At 48.6% G+C, this 25,565-nt stretch overlaps 1 protein-coding gene across 14 annotated transcripts in view; it reads right to left on the bottom strand.

The window, feature by feature from the left end:
* The window catches only part of Jakmip3 (Janus kinase and microtubule interacting protein 3), a 94,257-nt gene continuing 68,692 nt past the window's right edge, over window positions 1-25,565 (bottom strand). For 7 of the 14 annotated variants that reach the window (XM_029479037.2, XM_085841194.1, XM_085841196.1 and 4 more), the window contains 5 exons: window positions 22,680-22,883; window positions 21,665-21,730; window positions 19,634-19,706; window positions 18,117-19,069; window positions 1-2,299 (listed from right to left, as the gene is read on the bottom strand). In XM_029479037.2, coding sequence (XP_029334897.1) covers window positions 19,656-19,706; window positions 21,665-21,730; window positions 22,680-22,883 — 321 coding nt within the window. In that variant the 3' untranslated portion in view covers window positions 1-2,299; window positions 18,117-19,069; window positions 19,634-19,655. The remainder of the gene's footprint in view (window positions 2,300-18,116; window positions 19,070-19,633; window positions 19,707-21,664; window positions 21,731-22,679; window positions 22,884-25,565) is intronic. The other 7 variants (XM_085841201.1, XM_085841200.1, XM_085841198.1 and 4 more) reach the window with 3 other exon arrangements.

Raw genomic sequence — 25,565 nt, forward strand, 5'->3', positions numbered from 1 at the left:
TAGGATTTAAAACAAGTTTTATTAAAACTGTACAATAATTTACAAATAAGTAAAAATTCTCTGGTATATATTATAGGAACCACAATACAAAAATATGTGTAAAATTTATAATTGACCACGATACAAACCTAGTTTAAGCCTGGGAATACTGTTTAGCACTGAACGGAAAGGTTGAGTGTTGAGAGGGGCTGTGTTGAGGATCGCTTCATCGAACACAAATACTGCCTGGCACTTTGCCACAAGAAGCCAAGTTCTGCTCCTTTTTGCATAAGTTTACAGTAAAGCTTTTTTAAGAAAAGATAACAATAAATATATGCTTTGATACATATACTCACAATGTGATTTTCCTGAGCCTAAACTTAGATCCATGACTGTGTTTTAACACATAACCCTCCTTAAGGGTTCGATGGCGGAGTGATGGCCAGAGCTGATCGATCAGTGTGCCTCAGAGCCACTCCCCACCCTCCCTCCTGACTTCCAGTCGGTGTTCACAAGCTGCATAAGGCACTCAGGTTTCCTGAAGGCTACAGAATCTGCAAGGGCAAAGATGTCCATCACAGCCTTCAGCAACAGAACGCTAGACCAGAGAAACAAAGTAGACACCACACGGCTGTTCACAAAGGACTCTGCAGTTTACGTGGATTTCTAGTTTAGACAAACGAAAACGCTTATGCTGTTCCATGTGCTGCACACAGGGTGAGCAGGCTGACAACTTCATGCAACGTGAAGCCGAGGCCCACACCTCAAATGGCACAGTTCGAGTCCCTGGGGGCCGTGTCAGGGTCCCTCTTCTTGCTTCACCAGGGCAGTGCCATGGCACACAGATGCCCTGTTTTAGGAGATAGCAGCAGGAGCTCAAACGTGGGAGGGAATCCTGTCCGACCCAGCATTTGGGATAAAAGATTCAGTCTGGGATTTAGAAAATGCACCTTACTTTTGAAGTGCTTGAGCTCTTCAGATGCTCATTGGCAGCAAGAATCAGTAACAAAGCTCGAGTTTACTCCCTCATCCCTGCCCCAGGTTCAGATCTGACTTTGGGATCAGGTGACAAGGGAGGGACAGCCTTCCAGCTAAGCATGTGCTTTCAGGAACACAGCTGGGTAAAAATGCAGTTTGGTTTGGGGATTTTACCTAACATTCATGGAGCCATTTTTCTTTCTATGTACATATACTTTACACTTAAGCAGTAACGACTTAATGAGCACTGGGACTTATTTACATGCCTCTCTTTCTTATACAGCCTTTCTTAAAAACAACAAAGTTCTGTCTGTAATTTAGAGTGTCGGGTGGGGGGTGGGTATGATGAAGTATTCCAGACACACACACACAACATGCAGACCCACGTTCCCACTGAACCGAAAGGGTGTGAGGTGGGGTGAGTTTCCAGTGCAACTTTTTGTTTCTACTGAGCTACTGATCTCTTGCAAGTTCACCTGGAGCTGGGCCAGGAGCACTGGTGGGCAGGGAGCAGCATGGACCTGAGACAGCTTGGAGATGCCTGCATTACACGGTCCATCGGTCACTAACACAGTGGTTTCTCTCACCTTCGGATCTGTGGCAGCATCGCTGATACAGCCTATTGCTGCCATTCAGTGCTGAGTACAGCAAATGGGTCAAGGGAAGGAAGGCATTTAAATAAGACAAGACCATGCACTAAGGACTAAAAATTTCAGATTCAAAGACCAAACCCAAATTCAGGCTCAGCTAGAGAAATGATGACTGGGCATGGGTAGCCAACAGGAAGGACTAAAAGCACCTAGTGCATTTCCCAGCAGAAATCCTGGAGCCACTGAAGAAAGGGCCCATGCGTCCAATCCTGTAAGCTTTTCTCTGATTTTGACCTAGGGGTCCATAACTACTTGGTCATCTGCACCACAGCAGAACATTTTTCCTGACACAAATCTAAAATGAACCTAATACTTTCAGACAGCACTCTCATTCCACCCCCCTGGCTACTGGGCTTCATAATATACAATGCTGAATGTAATGGTCACACCTGACTGCATATCTCCCTATCCAGTGTGTCAGCTTCTAGGTGCTTTGAAAAGGGCTCTAATCCGGGCACTGACTTCTCATTGAGAAGCACACACATGAACACACATGCACACGCATGCCCTCCTGACATCAGCACAGAAGGTGACAATCTTAGCCTAGCAGCGATGTGATGAGGACAGAAGAGTCCCCTCCAACCAGGATGCAGCTGGTCCATACAAGGGAAGACTTTCCTGGACGCTGGATGTACCATCTAGCACAATGGAAACCTCATTTGAACCGTCCTCATGGCTGCACTGTTTTCTCTCTGAAAAAAGAAAAAGAAAAAGAGCAGAAACAAGGGCTTTAGTGTAACATACTACACACACACACACACACACACACACACACACACGAGTGTTCACAATGTGGGGCACACAAAGAGCAGGGAGAATGAGGGCTCCATCCAGAGTGGCTCTTCCTGCAGGCAGTAGTGTAACATTCTGGAGGAGCTGGCTTTGTGTGTGTGTGTGGGGGGGGGACGACACTGCACTAATGGCACATACGGAGCCTCCATCTGAGCAGACACCCTCCCAGGAGACTGCACCACATGCTAGTCTACACTCCTCATTGCAGAATCCATCGGAACCTTCCTCGCTAGTCCCTAGAGACTGCCAAATTCTTCTCAACTTGCTCTTCTTCTCTGAGCTTAAAAAAGGGGAGGGGTGCTTCTGCTAGCTTCTAACTTTCTTTTATTACCTTAAATTTTTTGTTAATGTTTCTAGACACTGAAGGAGCTACTGAAGTTCCTTTCAAACTGATCAGCAACGGATGCAGTGGGTGGGGGAAGACCCAAGACCACGGACACTAACAGCTACCTAACAGGATATCACCTCACATACGGTTTTAAAAAAAAAAATCAGGGGCTGCAAAAATGGCTCAGTGGTTAAAAGCACTGGCTGCCCTTCCAGAGAACCAAGATTTGATTCCTAGAACCCCCAGGAGGGTTAATGTAAAGCCAGTTCCACGGTATCCCACCCCCTCTTGTGGCCCTCGTTGGTACTGCATGCACATTCTTCACAGATATACAGATATATACCCATACACATAAAAAAAAATTTAAAAATAGTAAAGGTTAAAGAATTTTAAAGAATTATAATAATCAATCACATTATGTATATGTTAACTTCTGCACACATTTAGTTGGAATCAATGCAGTCATTATAATAACTTATTACTCTCTGCCTTTAACCAGATTCACTTCTAGATAAGTTGTCACAGAACCATCTATTTTTAGAACATTAAAATGGGGGACTATTTCAATTCTAGGCTTTTTTATTTTTAAGGTAGAAAGTCAAAGCTCCAGAGAGGCAAGGGGAGAATGCCCAGGTGACACTAGAGGCTGACGAAGCCTGAGGCTTGGATGGTTCTACTCTTTAACTTTCCCACCCAAGGTTCTTACCACACACCCATCAGCCCTTACACACACCCATCCCCTTCCCACTCCATGTCCTGACTCTATGAATTATGTGATCAGTTGTCCAGAGTATGAACTACACACATGATAAGAAGAGGCAAAATCCATTGAAAATAATATGCAAAACCCTAAAATAGCCACTCCCTACACTGAAGGGAGACAAGGGCATCTGATTGCCTGGGGCCATTCCCTCTGTCACTCGTCCAGGCCAGTGGCCTCCCTGCTTTGCTCACACACTCCATTCATTGTCACTGTTTGCAGGTGGGTGGCATTACACACACACACACACACACACACACAAAGAGAGAGAGAGAGAGAGAGAGAGAGAGAGAGAGAGAGAGAGAGAGAGAGAGAGATTCCAGAACAGGTGGTTTTCTGTCCTCACCCATGACCGTGTCCCTTCCACAGGCACACTGAACGTAGATGTCCATTTGTGCACATCTGTATGCAGTACAACACACACATGCATACACACACAACATTCATATACATATACAGGTACATCTGTACATCCATATACACATGCACAATTTCTAGAATGGCTGCCTTTCTCTCACCTGTGACTGCACCACACACAATACATACATCCATATAACATGCATACTGGGTGCACACATATACTCAGGGATATCTTTTTGGTCCCAGTGTTCCAGTCCTACAAAATTCCTTGTGCCCTACTCCCCAAGTCCAAGCCTCTGAAACCACACTATTCTCCCTCTAGCTATTCCCTTTCTGGCCACTAGTTCAGTTCCAGGTCAAGTTTTCAGTCAGACTGGAGCCATGCTGGCACAGGGTAAGCAAGAGTAAAACCATCTTGTGTGCCTGGTCTTGGTATCTGTGTCCCATGTAGGTCATCAATGTCACATGCGACTGCTTTACCAGCGCTAGCTCAGACCGCCACACCCTCACTCACAGCGGCCTCTGTACTCAGGAAGCCTGAAGGTACTCTCCTGCCTGCAACTTAGAGTTGGGAAAACAACTTCTGAAACAAGACTTTCCCTGCTTGGACCACACAAAGGATCAGACTACAGCAGGCCTTCCTTTCCTCCCAGGTCTGGAACTTAGTAGACTGGGGTTGGGCACCCAACCAATCAAACCCCTCCAAAGCCTGGAACTATGCATCTCAAGTGGACTCCCCCCAGTGGAAGCGCTGCATACATGCGCTTGCGTTTCCCTTCTGTGGAGGGTGTGCTCCATAGAAACCTCACAGGAAGAGAAGAACACAGAAACCTGCTCAAGTCCCCATGACCTTGCCTGTGCACCACACTCCCTTGTGTCGACAGAGCTGTGTAGCTGATGACGTAGCAGGGATAACTCAGCCACAGGAGGATGACTCCTAGTGAGATGCCCAGCTTGGGGTGATCTTGATGACCCTGTAAGACTCCATTTCCTCTGCCTCTGGGAAGTTAGCAGGCTGGGGTCAGATACAACATGGCCCTTAGCCGTCATGAGCATCATCATTTGCCCTTTCAGATAGCAAGTGTTTCTTGGAGTCAGGGGCCACACCAAGGACCCCATGGCAACAAATGCAGGCCTAGACTGCCACTTGTCGCCTCAAGAGCTTATAGTTTACAAAGACAAATGACAAGAGAGGAACTGACTAAGTGGTATGTAATGGAGATGCTGGGTGCATCTGGGAGTCCCGTGCCAGCTCCAAGCTGCTTCAAATAGAGACTGTGAGGCCATTACCTGCCTCATGGCTATGTGACATGTTTAAAAGCCAGCAGCAGGACCACAGCCTCCCCTCTCTCTGGTGAGCGAGCACTTAATTAAACTTCAGTATTGGGTTGCAATGAAGCTGGAGATTCACTGTGAATTGGTAAGACGAGGGAGGGCTCAGCTCAGAGAACCAAAATGAGTGGGGTGGGGTGGGGATGAGGACGGAGGACTACACTGTGGTCCCCGCCCCTACACTTGCGGTGGGGAGTGTAGCCAGCAGCAACGAGGACTCAGGCTTTTGGAGCTGTGGAAGCGACTCTCATGGGTAGCACATGAAATGGCCCTGGCATATGGATGGGAAACAGCATGCTGATTTATGTCAAAACAGAGCCGGGGAGAGGCCCTCCCTGCTGCCTGTGTTTGCACTGAGAGTTTCCACAGGCTCTCAGCTGTTGGGAAACAGTAAGCTGTTGGCACAAGAGATGAACACCTTCCCGGGTCCCCAGGAGTTCAGCTTGGATCAAAATCAACTGCTGCAGATGGTAACACTGGAAAAAGCTGAGGGCCCACAGCCTCAGTTAGAGTGCAGAGACAAAAAAGGTCCTTTCTGTCGAGCCCACTGGAAAGCCTGGGACCCTGCAGACCCCAAACACTATTCTCTGGGGCTCCCAGAGTAATGGACCTCAAGATACAAAGGGATGGGCTAAAAACAGATTTTTTTTTTCTGATAAGCTCTCTCTGATCAGTCCCATCAGCCAAGCATGTTCAAGCCAGACAGAACCAAGCAGCCATTTTGGAGCCCGAGCCTTCGTCCCCAGCACTGTGATCTGTGGTACTATCAAGGAATAAGCAACCTGATGAGACAGTGACTTAGCAGCTTCTTCTTTCCCTCAGCTACGCTATCTAAACCCCTAGGCCTAACTCTCCCCCAGCTTCCATCAGTCTCCTGCTCCCTCAGCCTCAGCCTCAGGTCAACCCAGGCCCTCACCTGCCTCCTGAGAAGGGCACTGACGGCTCAGCCATACCTGGCCTCCCTCTGCGGCTTCCCAGAGTCGTTGGCAACTGTGTATATGTCTCTCTCCGGGTCAGAAACTTCTGCTAGGCCCCAAGCACCTCCCACTTGAGATGAAATGGGGGCTGGGGTGGTCTCAGGTCTCCTTGCTTTGATATCTGCCAGCTGGCAGGCACAGCTGCTGATCCTGCACAGGCCTGGCCTCTTACTGCTTTGTGAGTCACTTCCCTGACTTTCCTGAGCAGGGCTCAGCTTGATCCCTGGCTCAATCTCCCTTTGAAACTCATTCTCCCTTTGAAAGGCCCAAATTGCCACTGCAGGACTGGGAACAGAGCTCAGACCTCTCAGCCCCTCCTCCTGGGACTCCAGTTTGAAAGCAGCAGATTGTGGAGGTGTGTCTTAGCCTCTGGGTTCACATGAGCCAACCTCTACAATCAGCCCACTCGGTGTATATGGCTGTGTGTCTTCAGTAAGTTGTTTCTCTAGAGGACCATGCTCACCCTGGGATCATGGCTGTCCTTCCAGCCAAGCAAGGTCGGATGCTCCAAGGAAACAGTTGTGGTTGCCTCTGGGATCCCAGTGCTTGGAGGACCCAATTCGAGATTCTGAGTGATGCTTTGTTTAGGTGGGAATCTAGGAGACTGACTGTCCTCCCTAGGATCAATCTACCAACCTAACTCACTCCCCCAGAGAGTAGACAAGAAAGGCTTGGTTCAGGGAAGGCTGGGCCACATCCTGAGACACAGAGGGACTCACATTTCCATTGCTCCTACCCAAACTTCACCACGTGGAACCTCTAGAAATCTCTCTTTCGTCCCATCCTCTTGGAGAGGCCCCGGTAGAACAGAGAGAGGTTGAGTCACTGCTGTAGAGTGCTACACCCCAGGTGTGATGAGGAGGAGGCAAGCAGACATTGGAAGCAGACAAGGAGACCTAGCACCAGGCGGGAAGGGGGATTCGTGCTGTGGGAAGATGCTGTGCTCTAGGGTCACTTCACACAGTGGGGTGCACTGTGATCTTGCCTAATGACTTGGAGCCAGAGGCTCATTAAGGAGAGCATGTGAGGACCTCCAGACACTCCCATCCCATGCTTGTGAGACAGAGGTGCATGTAGCATGGAACTCCAGAACCTCTGCCGCCCCCGCTGGTTTCTGCCTGCTGTTTCTCAGTTGCTCTGTGATCCTTCTGGCCTTTAGGAGCAGCCGCTGAGTTCTCCTGGCTTCTTTGTTTATAGAAGGCTCCAGGCCCTCTACAGATGGAGGCAGCAAAGGTCTGATGTCAAGTCTAGAGAGCCAAGACTATTATGAGGACAAACCCCAGTGCAAGAGCAGGAAGCCCACATTGACCAGGGAACCTAAAGAGCATCCTCTGGGCCCCACGCCAGGCAAGAAGGAGGGTTTGTGCTATGGAAACTCGCTGTGTCCCAAGCGCCATTTAACATGCCAGGGTGCACAGTGGTCTTGCCTAACGGCTTGGAGCAGAGCCCTCAGTGCTGCGGCTCCTGAGTTCTGGGGAGCACGGGACAGCACAGTGCTGTGACCACAAGCACCAGAGTCCCCCTCCTACCTTGTCACCTTCTACATTGTCACCTCAGTCTGGAGACACGAAGCACTGGCCTGTACTTACCCAGGGGCCCCCACCTCTGCACTCAGAGGACAGTTGAAAGTGAGAGGCCAATCCTGGGTAAAAGTAAGGTGTACTTTCAGGAGTGAGAACAGGCTAGACGCATCCAGGGCTCTTTGTTCATGGTGAACAGGTAAGCTAAGGCTTTATGCTACTCAAACCTCCTGACTTGATACTGAGCACATTGCTCCATCTCCCTTTGCCTGACTAAATACAACTAATCCAATGGGTGGGTGTGCACACACACAACCAAATGCACAGGCACTTACATAGAGGTGCACACATGTAATCCAATACATAAACACACATCCCTGCAATCCTCCACGGCACACGGCAGGTGTGAGCACTTTTCGCCGGCTTCCTATTGGCTCTTGGATTCTTCTGTCTTGGCTGCAGGCAGCTGCTCTCAGCTGATGGGGGGGGTGGGGTGGGGTATCCTGCTTACGTTTCTGACACTGACCTCTCTAGCTGTGACATCTCTTATTAATGGCCTCCCAGTCGTGCTATGAAAGGATCCATTATTGCCCAGAGCAAGATGGCCATGTTATAGATGGGCAGCAGCTGTCCCACAGGCCAAAGCTCCCTGCGGTGGGGGTGGGGTGTGAACGAGACAATGGAGCGGTGAGGGGGAGGGGGTACCTTCCATGTCCCAGCAGTTGTTCCAGTCTGGTCTGAGATTTTAGTGCAACACACCCAGGAACATTTGAGAAACGTCTTTGCCAAGAAAAGCAAAGAGTCTAAGGACACAGCAAAAATAAAAGCATTCCAGTCAGGACAGACTGGAAAGGGGTCCCAGAGCGAGACACTGATGTCACTTGACACAGCAGCATCTTCATCCCCCAGTGGGTAATTAGAAACAACAACAATCTCTCTCTCTCTCTCTCTCTCTCTCTCTCTCTCTCTCTCTCTCTCTCTCTCTCTCTCTCTCATGCGCAAGCACACACACACACACACACACCAGGGGACTCCCCCCCAAAACACTTAAAAAGCACCATTCACAGGCAAACAGCACACAGGTCCACCAGGTAAGAAAGAGGTAACATCCTACTGGGAGAGAGTCACTTCCATCTAAGGGTGCTCCTGGGTGAATTTTAGCACAATGCTATGAAGTGTAAAACCCAAGGCCACTGGATCCTTAATAAAGACTTAAGAATCAATGAAAGCTATTTTTATAGTAACACCAGAGTCCTCTGCAAAGCTCTGTAGGGGAAGGGCCAGGCCTAGGATGGCCACAGAGCTGGGTGTTGGTTGTGGGTAATAGCTCTTCAGAGGTTACGAATATGAAAGAACCCAACACCAAGTACTGTTTAGATCCTGTGGCTATTGTGTGGCAGGCCCCAGTAGCAGAATGGGCAGCCTCACAGCCTGCCCCTTAGAGCCAGGCATGGATTGGGTGCTTACCAAAGGCCAGAGGGAACCTTTCTATGTGTAATAATTGCCCTAGGAAGGGACAGTGTCCCCTCAGTATCCACATTTAGGGAACCATTGCTAAACTACTGTGCCCTTGTATTTTAAAATGATATATACGAAGCCAGTAAGAAGATATCTTCTTTGGGTTAAAATAAAGAAATATGTGTGTGTGTATAAAATTCTATGCATGCACAATGCTCATGGACTTGGGGTGTACTGTGAGAAGAGCAGTTTATCCTTAGATTTAATATCGACACCATCCCGTCTGGCCCGCCTGAGCCACAGAGCACTGGAAACAGCCCGTGCTCAGGAGAGGGGCTGCTCATTGGCATTCGGGTGCAGGCTTCACGAGGAGCTGTAAATCTGAGGTTGCTGACGGTTAATCTCATACTCTGTGAGCTTCCAGACCCAGAGCTGGAAGAAACACAGTCCCTGGAGACCCGGCCCCAACCCCCAGGATCAAATGGGACCAGACAGTTTGTTTGGGCCAATAGGAAAGATGCCACCATCAGCCTTATCTTGTCTGATCCCCCTATGGGAGAACAGGGTCGCTCCAGCCAGGATGAATTGACCATAAGTGTAGGCTTGTTCCAGCTCAGCAGAAGGGCTATTGGGAAGAGGGGTGCTCATTACAAGGGGTTCAGGGCTACCCCTGAAAATTGAGCTCTACTTTCAGAGTGCCTACAACACAAAAGGAATCATGAACATTTTAGAAGGAAACAAGGAAGAAAACATCTGCAGCTTAGAACAAGGCAATGTTTTCTTTTCCTCCACAGCAGAGAGTTCACTGCAAACAAAGCAAAACAAAACAAAACAAAAACAAAAAAAGAACAAAAAACCAAAAAACAGAAAACAAAACCCTGATATATATATTATATATATATGTATATATATAATACACACACACACATATATATATATACACATACACTTATACATGTACTTACACGTAAACATATACATACACTTACACCTAAGCATACATGTAAGCCTGAGTTAATGTGTATGCATACATGTCTATATATGTGTGGGCACCCATGTGGGTGCAAATAGAGGTGGCGCCCAGAGATTGACATCTGGAGGTTCTTCCTCCATTGCTATCTACTTTATATGTTGAAGAAGGGTCTCTAATTGAACCTGGGGCTCGACGGCTTATTCTGTGGATCTCTGCCTCTGACTTCCGTCTTAAGAGGCTATAGGCAGGCTGTCACACCTACCTACCCAGTATGTATGTGTAAGCTGGGGATCGAACCTCCAGTCCTTATACTCACTCACACGGTAAACACTTTACTGGCTGAGCTGATAAATTAGACTTCATCAAAATCATAAGTGCTTGATGGCATGCTTCCAAGAGACTCAAGAGAAACAAAGGACTGGGGTGGGCATAGTGGGTAACACCTGTGATGCCAACATAGAAGAGAAAAGCTGAGTTTGAGACCAGCCTGGGCTATACAGTGAGTGCCTGGACTTCATAGCCAGACTCCTTCTCTCTCTCTCTCTCTCTCTCTCTCTCTCTCTCTCTCTCTCTCTCTCTCTCTCTCTCTGTGTGTGTGTGTGTGTGTGTGTGTGTGTGTGTGTGAGTGAGTGTGTGTGTGTGTGTGTGTGTAAGGATGCATGTGTATGTATGCACATGTGTGGGGGTGGAAGAGATCAGAAGACACCCTCAGGTGTCACTCCTTAGGTACCACCCACTTACAGTTTTGAGATAAGTTCTCTCATCGGTCTGAAACTTGGGCTGTTCAGGGAGTGACTTCCTGGGATCTACCTGTCTTGTCCCCCATTGCTGTGGTTACAAGAACATAACACAATACTTAACTTTTTTTAAACGTGGATTCTTGGAATTCAGCTCAAGTTCCTCTCTTTAAGTGGCAAGCTCTTTATCAAATAAGCCATCTCCCAATGAAGACTTGTTTAAAAAACAGGCATGAGGAAATGCTCTTGAATTTTATATGTATATAAGAAAAACAAATGTTATCTAGACTATATGTAAAAAAAATTATAATCACCATGTTAGGAGACTATAACAAGCAGCCCATTTCAAAAATGGGTAAAAGAATATGAAGAAAAAATGTTGCCAAGGAAAATATACAGATGGGAAATCAACACAAAAAAGGCACCCAGCACCGTTTGTCACTATAAAAATACAAACTACAACCAAAATAAGGTAGTGCAAAGCCCCATAGAGTCATAGGAGCGCTCTCCTGCATTGCCAGTAGGAAGACAGACGTAGGTGCACAGTGGTACTGAACAGTTTCCTATAAAATTAAACACAGCATTACCAGGCAATACAGAAGTCCCCCTCCCCCGAAGGATCCCACTCATTGAAACATGCACACAAGCACCACGGGAGCTCTGCTCACAATTGCCCCCTCCCCCAACTGGAAGCAGCCCTGATGGCCTTCAGCTGGAGATGCTTCTAAAGAGAAAGGGACACAATCACTGGTCATCCACAGAACAATTCAGAGGACAGCCAGGCCCGAAAGCCTCAGATCATGTGATTCTATTTCTATGACTTGAAATGGCAACGCTTAAGGGAGGAAATAGACAAGGGTTACCAGGATGTGCTGAGGAGCTGAATAATAAAGGACTGAGGAGGGGGGGGCTGTCTGTCTGTCATGACGGTGGTGGACAATGTGTCATGCATGTATCAAAACCCAGAGAATGCTTACCGCACATCACAAACAGTAAACACCGTTACATGTGGGATTAGAAAAAGAAATATCAGAGTGTAGGGTAAAGAGAATACAGGCTGTTACAAAGGACCCCAGACATTAGGGACAGAGAATAACTGCCCTGGGAGAGGAGGAGAGGGAAAAGATTCCCCGCCTTATTGTGCTGGATGGTTTTATGTCAACTTGACACAAGCTATAGTCATCAAAAAGGAGGGAGCCTCAATTGAGAAAACCCCTTGGTAAGATCATACTGTAGCAAGCCTGTAGGGTATTTTCTCAGTAATCCAAAGGGGAGGGCCCATCTCACTGTGGATAGTTCCATTTCTCGGTTGTAGGTCTTGGGTTCTATAAGAAAGCAGGCTGAGCAAGCCATGATGAGCAAGCCAGCAAGCCAAACCCTTCTATGGCCTCTTCATCCGCTCCAGCCTCCAGGTTCCTGGCCTGTCTGAATTCCTGTCCTGACTTGCTTTGATGATGAACAATGATGTGGAAGTTTAGGCCAAATAAATCCATTTCTCTCCAATTGCTTTGGTTATGGTGTTCACCATAGTAAGGGTAACCCTGACGAAGACAGAACTGGTACCTGGATAGTGGGGCATTGCTGTGACAGACCTGATAATGCTGTTTGGGGGAGGATTGGGGAAAGAATTTGGAATGTTGGGCTAGAAAGGCCTATGGGTGTTCCAAGCATGGTGAACTGTTCTATGGGAGCTTGGAAGAAGAAAAAATTTGAGAAAACTGCAGATGACAGAGGCCTGGCTTGTGAAGTGCCAGGGCAAAGTTTGAGAGCTACACATTCTATCAGGAGGCATGCCTTTGTTGGAGTAGGTGTGACCATTTTGGAGGGGCTGTGTCACTGTGGGAGTGGGCTTTAAGGTCTCATATATATGCTCAAGTCTGACCAGAATCAGTCTCTCCTGGCTGCAGTGGATCAAGATGCAGAACCCCCGGCTCCTTCTTCAGCACCATGTCTGCCTGGACACTGCCATGCTTCCATGATGATAATGGATTGAACCTCTGAAACTGCAAGACAGATCCAATGAAATGTTGGACCTTATAAGGGCTGTCTTGGCCATGGTGTCTCTTTGCAGCAACAGAACCCCAAGACAAGCACCAATGAAGTGAAACTTTGCTTTGCTAGGACAGTTGATACTCATTACCTGGAGCTGGGAAATTAGCAGTGACTAAGAAAAGACCCGCATCATTGGCATGAAATCTTCTGGGAAGTGTTCCTGGAGTCAGCCCACAGAAGCTGTGTTCCAGAGGTAACCAAACTTGGCACTGTGAAAAGTCACCCAGGTTGTACTGGTCTTAAGGGCATGACGGGGTCATGTAGAGCAGCTGAGGCTGGCACTGTGAGAGACCAGGGAAGGCTGTTCATGGTACAGCCACAGTAGCATCTGTAGCCCCGGGATTGAAGAGGTCATGAAGAAAAGTTGAGGCTTGGCACCATTAAGAGAGCCCAGGAGAAGCTACTGTGAAAGTACAACCTAGTTGCAGCAGAGACCCCAGTAATTTGGAGGTGCCGGTATGGTGGGGAGACCACTACCAACAGCAGCAGTGATGGACTGGAGCTGGCCTGAGCCTAGAAGACAATGCTGTGTGTGCTGGAGAGGGCAGAGGCAGAGAGTGGCCCAAGTCCCTTGAGGAGCCAGACATTGTTCATTGAGTTATTCACACAACTGGAGTTTGCTTTTGATAAGATTTGACTGTGACTGTACCCTGGTTCTTCCCTCTTGAAGAGCCCACAGGTGACTTTGAACTTGTGGGGAAATTTTGGATTTTACAAGAGACTTTGGATTTCAAAAGAGCCTGAATTTTAAAGTGTTTGAATTTGAAGAGATTGTGGGACTTTTTAAGTCTACAAGGTGTTTTACATTGTGATGTTTGTATCAGTGTGTGCTTTTAGGGATAAACAAGAAAGGAAAGGTTGTGGCTCACAGGGGTTGTGTTTGTGTGTCAAGTTGACAAGGGCAGTAGTTCTGACTAGTTTTATGTCAACTTGATACAAGCTAGAATTATCAAAGAGGAGGGAGACTTAATTTAGGGGATGCCTTCATAAGATCAGGGTATGGGCAAGCCCGTGGGGGCATTTTCTTAGTGTATCTTGGAGGAGGGCCCAGTTCATTGTGGGTGGTGCCACCCCTGGACTGGTGGTCCTGGGTTCTGTAAGAAAGTAGGCTGAGCAAGCCATGAAGAACAAGGCCAGCAAGCGGATTTCCTCCATGGCCTCTGCATCAGCCCTGGCCTCCAGGTTCCTGCCCTGATTGAGTTCTGGTCCTCATTTTCTTTGATGAACTGACATGGAAGTGCAAGCCAAACAAACCTTTTTTCCCCTAATTGCGTTGGCCATGGTTTTAGCCCAACAACAGCAACCCTGACTAAGACAGTTATTTGGGGGAAAAACATTTTGTGTGGACACCGTAAGACCAAGGACGACCAGACTGGACACAGTGCTGCATTCTCGGTAGTGAACTTGTGTCTTCATGATTCTGAGGTGACGTATATACAGAACTGAACAATAAACAAATGCTGTGCAGAGTAAGAGTCATGTGCCCCGCCCCTGTCAAAGCAAGAGGTTGGAAACGGGAAAACAGCTCAGTTAGAGCCACTCTGGCATTGTCGGTCTGAATCTGGGGGTGTGGTTATAAACTCATGGCGTGATAATAGCAACTGATAGATGATTGGTGGAGAGATTGTACTGGCTAATTTTGTGTCAACTTGACACAGCTGGCGTTATCACAGAGAAAGGAGCTTCAGTTGAGGAAATGCCTCCATGAGATCCAACTGTAAGGCATTTTCTCAATTAGTGATCAAGGGGGAAAGGCCCCTTGTGGGTGGTGCCATCTCTGGACTGGGAGTCTTGGGTTCTATAAGAGAGCAGGCTGAGCAAGCCAGGGGAGGCAAGCCAGTAAAGAACATCCCTTCATGGCCTCTGCATCAGCTCCTGCTTTCTGACCTGCTTGAGTTCCAGTCCTGACTTCCTTTGGTGATGAACAGCAGTATGGAAGTGTAAGCCGAATAAACCCTTTCCTCCCCAACTTGTTTCTTGGTCATGATGTTTGTGCAGGAATAGAAACCCTGACTAAGACAGAGATGGAAGTAGATAATAGTGGAGAAACATAAAATAACTAACACACTGTCTATGTCTATTACTGTCCAGATGAGGAGAAGCAGCTGTAAGAGCCAGCCCTGCCATGCTCCCACCACCCTCACCTGCCCCCATTTTCCCCTCCCATCCTGGTTCTGTTTTCTTGCCAGTTTGGCACAAGCTAGAGGTATTTAAGAAGAGATAACCACAACTGAGAAAATGCCTCCATAAGACTGGCCTGTAGGCAAACCTGTGGGGCCTTTCCTTAATTAGCGGTTGATATCAGAGGGCCCAGATCATTGTGGATGCCGCCACCATTGGGCAGGTGTAGAAGAAAGCAGGCTGGGAGCTGGAGAGGTGGCTCAGAGGTTAAGAGCACAGGCTGCTTTTCCAGAGGACACAGATTCCCAGAAACCTCATGGTGGCTCACAACCATCCATTACTCCACTTCTCGGGACCCACTGTCCCTAGCACTGACAGCAGCATCAGGCATGGGCCTTGTTCACATGCAAACATGTCAGTAAAACACTCGTGTACATGAAAAACAAACAGAAAAAAAAAAAAAAAGAGGGGAGTGGAAAAGAAAGGAAGGCTTTCACCAAGCTGGGAGGATTGAGTTATTAACGCCCCTCTCTCCTCCATGGCCTCTGCATCAGTTTCTGACTCCAGGTTTCTGCTTTGCTTACGTTCATGCCCTGACTTCCTCGGATGATGGACACTACATAAAATAAAACCTTTCTTCCCATGTTGTTTTTAGTCATGGTGTTTATCACAGCAATAGAAATTCTAATATATCCTTCATTTGGAAATTGTCCAGATTTAAGGCTCAGTAACTGCAAATCCCAGAAGTCCACCTGGTCACAAGTGTAGGAATGGAGCCAACACAAGTGCAACCAATGGGACAGGCATATTCTGCCACCTAGAGGCCTTTCCGGGAACTTAGGGATGTCTCCATAGGAAGATGGCATCGAGCTGACCTATGTCTACAGTCCTTCATCCAGTACCAGCAACCTTTAAGGCCAGACATGTAAGGATCTGGGATTGGGATTGTTCTAGCCAAGCAAGTAGAAAACAAACAAAAACCCCACCACAGACCTTTTAGGTACAAAAGGCACACAGCAGGGACTTAGATGGCCTGAGCGTCTGCAGCCTATTTTTAGTCACAGTTTGCTTGGTTGGAGTGCCCCCGTGTGGCTCATGTTGGCATTTCCTGTAGCGCTGAGCCAGAGGGTCTCCTGCTCCCTTCTAGAACAAGCCTTTGTGTCAGCTTTCTGACTGTGCCTATAGACACTAAAGACCACAGAAGTCACACCGTATCCTAAATAGGGGCCTGGCCCATACTGAAGACCGAGAATGATGTAAGACATGCTCATAAGGACATGCATCCAAATGTGACTTAAAAGATGAATAAATACCTCCTACCACCCGCTGAACAGACAGGTCTCATCTCACTCATGCTGTTTTTACACAAGCGCATCTTTCCAGAACAAGGCTGTCTCCTGGAATCCTCCTCTCAGCCCCACCAGGGGAAATGCCCATAGCCCTGGGAAGAGGCTTGGTCGGAAGACCATCTTGCTGAGTAACTCACCATGCCACACAAAAGCCAGCTCACTGTCCATGGAGCATGCTAGTCTTCCCGAGCAACAGACACCCCTGTTTAGAGACTCAGATCCTGGAAGAGAGGCTCATCTTAGAGGGCTCACCCTAGAGGGCCTCCCAGAGCAGGAAGACACGTGGGAGGGATGGACATGGGGCCAACACAGGAGAGCTCATGAGGAGAAGCATGTGCACAGGAGAAATGGCTACACAGCACTTCTCTTTTACTGTAGCCGAAAAGGGGGCTGGAAGCACTCTGAAGCACGTGCTGGGTCTCCATATGTGACATCCTCTAAGCTCCCACCCCTGCCTTCATAAACTCCTGTCCCCCATGCTCAGCAATAGGTTCCACCACGCTCCCTGGTAAGTTCTAGGCTCTGCTCTGTCAGTGGCAGGACAGGCGGCCTCACCAGGACCACTTACAAGGAAACCACAACATTCTTAGGTGGTGGGATGTCTCTGCTGAACGGGCCATACTGGAGTCCAAACACCCTACTGCAAGCTGTAGGTAACCCTGGGTGTGAGGACTTGGAATTTCTGTACCCTTCCCTAAACTGGGCAAGCTCCATCCCTCAGAGAAAGCTGCCCCAGGCCTCCATATCCCAAGAGATGCACACACCCAGTGTTTTCCCAATTCCCAGTGAGCCTTAGAGCAGATCTGGGAAGTCTTTTCCTCAGTCACCTCCTCCTCACAATGGTCTGGGTGTGGCCCAGAGGGGAGCAAACTCTTTTGATTTGTCCCAGGGCCTGGAGCCAACAGGACCATCTTGTCATGGAATCTGTTCAAACCACAGTATAGCAAGGGATGTCCTCCTGGCTACTTGGAAGGTTGAGTCATCAGGAACACAGTGTTCATCCCTGGGGTTCAGAGTGAGTTCTGGGTAACTTAATGGAGCATTGATTGAAAATAGAAGGTAAAAAAGGCTAGGCATATAGCTCAAGACTAGAGAACTGTTCTCTAATGTGCCAGGCACTGGGCTCAATTTGTGTTATATGTGTAGTGGATTGGTTTTGCCCACACTGTTGCTGCTTCTGCCATCTTCAGTGGGAACTGGGCAGGATGGAGCATTTTGTATCACAGGGATGAGCTTCCAGTCTGTAGGGATGGGGAGGAGGGTGCCCTGTGTTCATTTGAGCTCACCAATGTACAGGGGACAGGGAAGCTCCCACTATGTGAGGGGGACAAGGAAGCTCCCACTATGTGAGGGGCACAGGGAAGCTCCCACTATGTGTGTGGGGGGGCATCAGGGAAGCTCCCACTATGTGAGGGGTCTGACCACAGATGAAGTAGAAAGCTTCTGTCTCAGTTTTGCAAGCAGCAAGGTGGAGCTGGAATGCACTAGCCATGGTAGCTTCCTCAGAGAGCGCTGACATCTGAGTTAGAAGGAATGGGGACAGGGTGTAGCCCCTATCTGTGGGTTCCATCTAGAAATGGATTCGGGAGGCTTCCAGCCTTTTGCCCACTGGCCCACATAGCCACTCAGGTTCCTCTGGCAGGGGAGACCTCGTTCATATCTCAAAAGGCACATTAAATTTAGCTAAAATAATAGGCTTCAAATAATGCAGAAAGGAAGGCTGACCCCGTGGGCAGATGTTGCCACCTACCTGTAGGCCACTGCACTGGGGCTACCTTCTGAGGCTGATGGTCCCTTAGGTGCATCTTGTCTTCGCCTTCTCTTCTGGACCATTTCTTATGTGCACAGGCTGTGGACGAGGCCATCTTCAGCTACCTTCGTCACCTGCCCTTACCACCTGAGGTTCTCAGGCTAGGCCCACCTGCTGGGGGTCTTCCGGGCTAGGAGGGCCACAACTCCACCATGCTTTGGCTGTGCTTTGATCCACACTCTTCAGGGTCAGGCCTCTGCAGACTCATCCCATAGGCTCCCTGGCCTCTTCTCTGATCTTTCCACTGTGTTCCTGATCAGCAGCCGGGGATAGGATTCTAGCCTTTGTGTCTGGGAGTACAGGGTAGGAGGCCAATGGGAGGTCATGACTCATCTGTCCTCAAAGAGACACCAGTGTAACAGAACAAGGTTGGGCGTGGGATCTGTCCAGCAGCAAGTGCTCAGGACCACAGTGAGTGACCACAGTGTGACACCCAGGGTCACCACTGAGACCACAGCCTTCATCTTGCCACTAGGTACAAGTCTGGGCAGTTCTGAGATCTTCTTCCAAGAGTACTGATGGTCACTATGGGAACGAGGTGGGTGTCCAGTGTGGGCTCCGGCACGGGAGCAATTCTTACCCCTGCACGGCAGGGAACATTATACATTGCTGTGATTGGGGTGGGGCCTACTCTCTGGGCTGAAAGTCACCAGCAGTCAAAGCTAGACCTCTCCTGGAGAAGCACTAGTCAGCAAGACCAGTTCTAGTCCTGGCTCACCCCAAGTGGACAGTGGCTGCAGGTCACAGTGCTTTTGCCCTCATCCTCCACAGGGCGGGGCACAGAGCCCAAACACTTGCAAGTCTTCAGTGTTGAAGTGCAATTCCCCACGCTTTCTCTGGCACCTGCTGCTCTCTGGTCCCATTCGAGGACAAAGGTCTGCCTTTGCAGAGGGCTAGAGAGAGAGAGAGAGAGAGAGAAAGAGAGAGAGAGAGAGAGAGAGGAAGAGAGAAGCACAGGAGTTAGTGGATGAAAAGAGATGGCAGATACAACTGCTGTTCCCCTGAGAAAGATCTCTCTGCACCCTCTGGATATCAGGGCCAGGGCCCTGAGATGAACAGTGTCATTATGTCCCAAGTGTGACATAATACACTTGAGCAGAGAGTGGTGACCAAGTGTGGCCTTTATCTACAGCCAGGGCACTGGCTCTACACCCGTACCATTTCCATGATTGTGGGTGACCCAGTAACTTGGGGACATGAAACCTGAGCTACAGAGGACACAGGAAAATTACAAAACCACCTTCTACTGCCTAGTGAACACTGACTTTGGCACTGGGTGCCGGTCATGAGCATGCCTTATACCCTCTCATGGGCCCAGTGCCTGGAGAAGGGTTTCTGGTTTCTGGGGGGCAGGGGGGGGGGAAGCAGGCAGCTGCCCGGACTACAGGATATACCAGTGCTTCCCATAAGAAGGAACAGGACCTTCACCAGGAAGTGCCAGCCTCTGATATACTCACCAGTTCAGTGTGCCAAGAACAGCTATGACCAGAGAATGAAAGCTAGGGAGAAAAACAAGAACAAAAATAAAAACTGAAAAGGAAAGGGGAATTGGAAAAAACAGGAGCGAAAAAAAAAAAGAAAAAGAAAATAAGAAAAAGAAAAAGAAAAAAAGAAAAAGAAGAGTTTTAGCTTGTCTGGAAAGAAATGGACCATAGTCCTATAGAGAGGGGCCGTGGCCAGCTGGAGGACAGGCAAGGACAGGGTAGGTGCAAGAGGTTTCATGAAAACCCCCAAGCTTAGGGCGGCGATGCTAACCCAAATGATGATGGGGAACTAGGCACCATCCAACGGCTCTGTAAGCTGAGCTTCTTGGGGCCAGGAGTCTATGGAGTGTCACTGAGCTGAGGATGACATCGGAACAGGACAGTCCTAGTACCCAGCAAATACAAAGTACCAAAGTTTGGTGGTGGTTCCTTTATAAACAACAAAATATGCCGACAGCTGGACTAGATCTGACACTTGAAGAGTTGGTTGGGTTAGGTTGGTTGGGGGTGGGGCCAGACTAACTTGAAGAAAACCAAGGAATTATATTCAGGCATTTAGTTAAATTTCAAAGCCCAGGCACCAAACATAACATTGTTCTACTGTTAATTCAAGCCCAAGCCCTTGGGCTAAGTTACAAAATGAAACAAGTATATAGTCTGGGGACTACTTGGTCACCTTAGGGATTTGCACTTATTTGATGGGCAAGTAGCCCATGCTAGTAGCTAGCGTGCTGGCCCAGCAATGAGCCCTAGCCGTCCCCAGTTTGCCATGTCTCTCTAAACAGAGTGGAAATCTTTCTCCAGGACCCTACCAATGTCCTAAGCCTGTCAGGTCAGAAATGATAATGTTAGAAATTCAGGTAAACAGAAGACCATGTCCCTTCCCAACCTCACTGGATGCCTAGTGTGTGTGTCGGGTGTTTGCCCATGTGGCCTGGAGTTTGTAGGCGGTCCCTGTTGGTCCCGTCTTTCACAACCTATGTCCTGCTCAACTCTGGGGGCCTCTATTCATGGTAGACCTATGAATTTATGTGAGGTCCGCTGAGCAGTGGCAACAAACGCCCCACAGGTCGCACTCTGTCACTGTTAAGGCAGGATGGGTTGACTGAAATGGCCAGCTGCTGGGAACTTCTCTGTAGGGAACAAAGAACACCTCCAGGCTCTGGCTAGGACGAGTGAGGAGGTGGTCTAGAGGTTGTCCTGCCCGAGCACCTGTTTCCTATTCTCCAAGAAGGAATAAGGTCGGCAGATGGGTCCCATAAACCACCTCTTGCTGCTGGTCACTTGGATGGGATCTGTCCCACTGGAAGGAACAATTACAAGACTCAAGAAAGCACCTGACTCCAGAAACTTGGGAACCTGCCTCAAATCGCAGAGGATATGGAACTGCCCTGAAATGAATGCATGGAAACCTGCAAGGGGCAGGGTTCTCTAGGCACATACTTTTCAACTTGGTCTGAGGAACACTGAGTCTGTCAATACCAGTGAACCGAGGCCCTGCACGCCAGGCTGCAGAGTCAGGGTCTGGAGAAAGTGCTTGAGCAGGCACCCTAGCATCTCTGGTACTGGAGACACTTCCTGGGGATCAGGGACAAAATGTTCCTGTGCCGCTTGGGGATCATGGCCTGTGTTTCAGGAACTTTATCTTCAGACAGCCAAGGTTGATGAACCCGGAAGGTTAAATCCTTCTGCACCACAATGGGCACCAGCATAGCTCAGGACCCCAGGTCACTGGTTCAACATATAGATCCAGAGGGGAAACTAAGGCAGTGCAAGGGCTACGGGGGTGAGGCTGTGGGAGGGGCTCCTGACTCTGGCCCAGAGTACCCACAGCTCTGACCCAACAGGCTCCCTTTTGTTCGTCTCCACTCTGCTTTGCATGGGCCAATTTGCAGGCCTGACCTCAACTGGGAGGCCTGAGCTTGGGCTATTATAATGTGATGTCAGGCAAGCCCAAGTCCCCTTCCTCCAGTTGCACACCCCCTCCCCATTCATCTGTTTTACCTTTTCTTCCAGCTCCTTTATTTGCCTCTTCTGGGTTTCTATTCTTTCTTCTAGCTCCTTAATTCTCTGCAACATTAAAAGAAGGAAGGTAGTCAATAATCAGAGGGCTGAGCATACCAATTATAAAAGGGTCAAGATTTCCCCTTACTTATTAGGTGGACAATAGCTCATAAAGCTGTGTCTGTGTTGGTCCAGCCTTGAGCTACTTTGTGGTCCCACATCTATCCAAAGAGAATGACAGCCCTTCCCCACTTCTCCTATGGTGGAACCTGGGTCCTCTGAGTTGGTCAAGTCAGAAACTATAGTGTTTAAGTGGAAGAGCAAGGAATTAGCTTACTGTCCTTTCCAGAGCTGTTAGACAGAGCAACAGGCAACCAGCTGTTAGAACTACCAACTAAAAGACCCTTCTTCCTGAGGTTGAGGCTCTGGGCCTTGGAAGCAGCTGAGTGCCAAGGACAGCCCACTGATGGGACAAGAAGATAGGGTGACCTTCCTCTCCCTGATTACCCAGGAGCCCAGAGGGACCCATGGTGGCTTCATGAGTAAAGGGTCTACAGGCACACCAGAGTGGGTGATAAGCCCTCTCAGAGACCTACTGACCATCATGGGAGAGTAGCATCCAGTCTGGTGGTTTATCTAAATCTGCAGTCCCAGCTCTTTTGGATTTTGGATGGTCTGGCATGGGCTGTGTCCATAGAATCTGCTTTCAGACCAACTCCGTACAGACAGAGGCTGTGACTGTCATAAATGACAGGGCTGGGTAATGGTTGGTTATCTGCTGCCCACAGACAACACCAGGGGACGGTGTCATGTGGAAGATCTGGAAGGCAGGAGTCCATGGAAAGCTGCCATTCAAAGGCTTAGGCAACACAACTGCCAACCTAGGAGCTAGTAAGGGAGGGTTGTGGACTGAATATGCAAGCGTGTGGTCATTAGAGGACATACTGTTGGCCGTGTGGGAAGCTGGATCCTGGGAAGCCCACCCGACCCTCTATTCCCACCCTGCCCCCAGCACCTGCTGTGCAATCTGCAGCAGTTCCATACGCTCTCTCAGGATCTGTGCATCACGTTCTCTCAGCTCGCTCATGACCTGGCGCTTCCACTGCTCCACGGCCACCTTGAGCTTCTCACGTTCTTCTTCTGACAGCAGCTCGGCCACTTTGGCCCCGGCCTCCTGCTGCAGGGCATCATACAACATGGCTTCCAGCTCCAGGATGTGCTGGGGACAGGAGACAGGCATCAGCCCTCCCCTTCCTCATCAGGGTCCCTGACTGGATGGACATATGCCCACTAGAAGAACTAGAGACAGACACCAGACAGGACGCCCTGCTGATGTCCAGGTCCTCCAGCGTGCTTATGTTTCTGCATCAGTTGCTGCTCAGAGAAAAGGGGACTTTAGGGAAATCAGAACCCTACCATATTGCTGTTTGTTTGGTGTCATGGATGTAACCCAGAGCCTCAGGGATTTTAGGCAATAACTCTGTCATTGAGGGTCAGACCCAAACCCTGAACACCAGCCCTTTAAAACAAGTGTGATTACATGTAGCTTAGAATAAACATTTCCGAGGCTTCACATATTACTGCTAGCAAGAACTTTATTCTGGATTTTGTTTACAGACAAGAATATACTATGGGATGTGCTGTGGCCACCAGAGGGACTGTCCTTGCCTTTAGTTAGCCTATAGCCTGCTTACTGTCCCTAACTAGCAATGACCCTAGTGTAAATGTCACCACCATCTGACATACAGCCTTCTGCAACCCTGGGGAAAAGATAATGTAGGAATGGCCTCAAAGACCTGCAGGTGGCTGCTCACTTAAGATCACCATAGGATCCTTCTGTGTCACCCCATGAGAGACAGATGAACTGTAACACAGATTTGAGGTACAGTGAAGAGTCTTGTTTGAACAATAAGTTTTTTAAAAGCTAGGATGGTGTTGAGATTGGCAGCCATTATTATCACTACCATTACCATCATCATTGTCATTACTATTACTACCTCACTACTACCACCATTACTATTGGTCAGCGTTACCACCATCACCACTATCACCATGAGAACCATCACCACTATCACCATGATCACCATCACCACTATCACCATGATCACCATCACCTCTATCACTATGAGCACCATCACCACTATCACCATGAGCACCATCACCACTATCACCATGAATGAGCACCATCACCACTATCACCATGAACACCATCACCATGAGCACCATCACCATTACCACTCTTATCATCATTATTACCATTGCCAGCATCAGCACCTTCACCACCATTACCATTACTACCATCATTGTGATCACTATTCCCATCACCATTGCTACCATCACCATCATATCATTATTACTACCATTAACATCACTGCTGTCACCATTGCTATCATCACTACCAGCACAGCCATTACCATGGTTGTGACCACTACCATAGTCACCATATCCTCCGAACAATCACCTCTATCACCCTCCCCGCCATCATGACTACCCTCACTTTCACCATGCCCACCATCATTACTACAGTCATCGCTATCATTGCCACTACCATCATCACCACCACCATCACCTTGGTCATTATCATCACCAAAATCATCATGATTACCATTGTGCTTGCTGTCATTATCCCCATGGCTTTGAGAGTTCCCAGCTTGAATTGAGCCCTAACAGTGAGCATTTTCACACCAGTCGGCTCTCGAACACTTCAAATAGCCAAACAGTTTTCCTCAGAGGCATGAGGACTGCCCCCTGGATTGGCTCCCCAGGTAGTGTTTGGAGGCAATCCTTTTTAGAATACCTGCCCAGGGCCTGGATGCTCCCTGGCAGTGTCCGCCCCTAACCCCCATAGTGCATGGGGTCAGATGTATGTATAGTGAGGGGTGTGATGCTAACTATCCATGGGAGGCAGCTTCCATCATGGGAACCTAACTCACAAGCCCAGTTTTCAACCTAGAAATGGCTCTATACACACCGCAGACATAGGCAACCCATAAATTCTCCTGGTGAGCAGACAGTTAGAGATACAAACCCTAGCAGAACTTCAGTTGCTCAGGAGGTAACAGGGAGTAGATGACAGCCTGCATAGACATCCTAGCAATCTGTTGGATTCAGACCAGAATTGGCCTTTGATTCTCCTAACAGTTGCAGGAGGAAGAAATGAAGATTCTTACTTTCCATGAGGGGCAAAGCCACCAGGCTCAGATCTCCCTGCCAGTGAGTGACCGAGAAGGCCAAGCTCAGAGCCTTCATGCCCCAACTGCCATACCTGTCTTCAGCCACACCTTAGATCACTGGGTGCTCTTCGTGATTCTACTGCCATCTGTGCCTCTCTGTGCCTTTAAGGGTTCTCAATTGGGCAAGACAACTATCCTAGACAAGTGTAACTATCTCCTAGAAAGGACTTGCGGGCTTTGCTTCCCCTAGGAAGTCTCAACAACTGAACATTAAGCATCCCTGTTATACCAACTATAATTCAGTGTTTGGGTGAGTTCAATGCCCTCTTGGAACAGATAGGTTAACAAATGTTCCAGTGGAACTCAGGTTTACAAGCAGATGCCAGCAAGGACTGGCTTATCAGAATGGAGGCAAGTGCTGCCTGGTCGGGAAGTGGTTTGAGTATGTCTCCTAAGGGTTTGTGCTGGGACCTTGGTTCCAAGCATAATGGTACTAAGGTAGTGGAACCTTTAAGAGCCTAGGGAGACCACTTAGTCATCAGGGTACTGTCCTTAGAAGTGGTTCTCTGAGACTCAGAAGTAGAAAGCAATCCTGACTTCCAAATCACCTGACTGGTTGTCTTGCTAGCATCTTTCCTTTCCCCAGACACTTTTACAATGTTGGAATAGAAACCCATTCCTCACCTGAGCCCAGAAGATGCAGTCACCCATTTTGGACTTTCAGACTC

This window comes from Mus caroli, unplaced genomic scaffold (genome assembly GCF_978045245.1).
Source record: "Mus caroli unplaced genomic scaffold, Mus_caroli_1 scaffold_8, whole genome shotgun sequence".
NCBI lineage: Eukaryota > Metazoa > Chordata > Mammalia > Rodentia > Muridae > Mus > Mus caroli.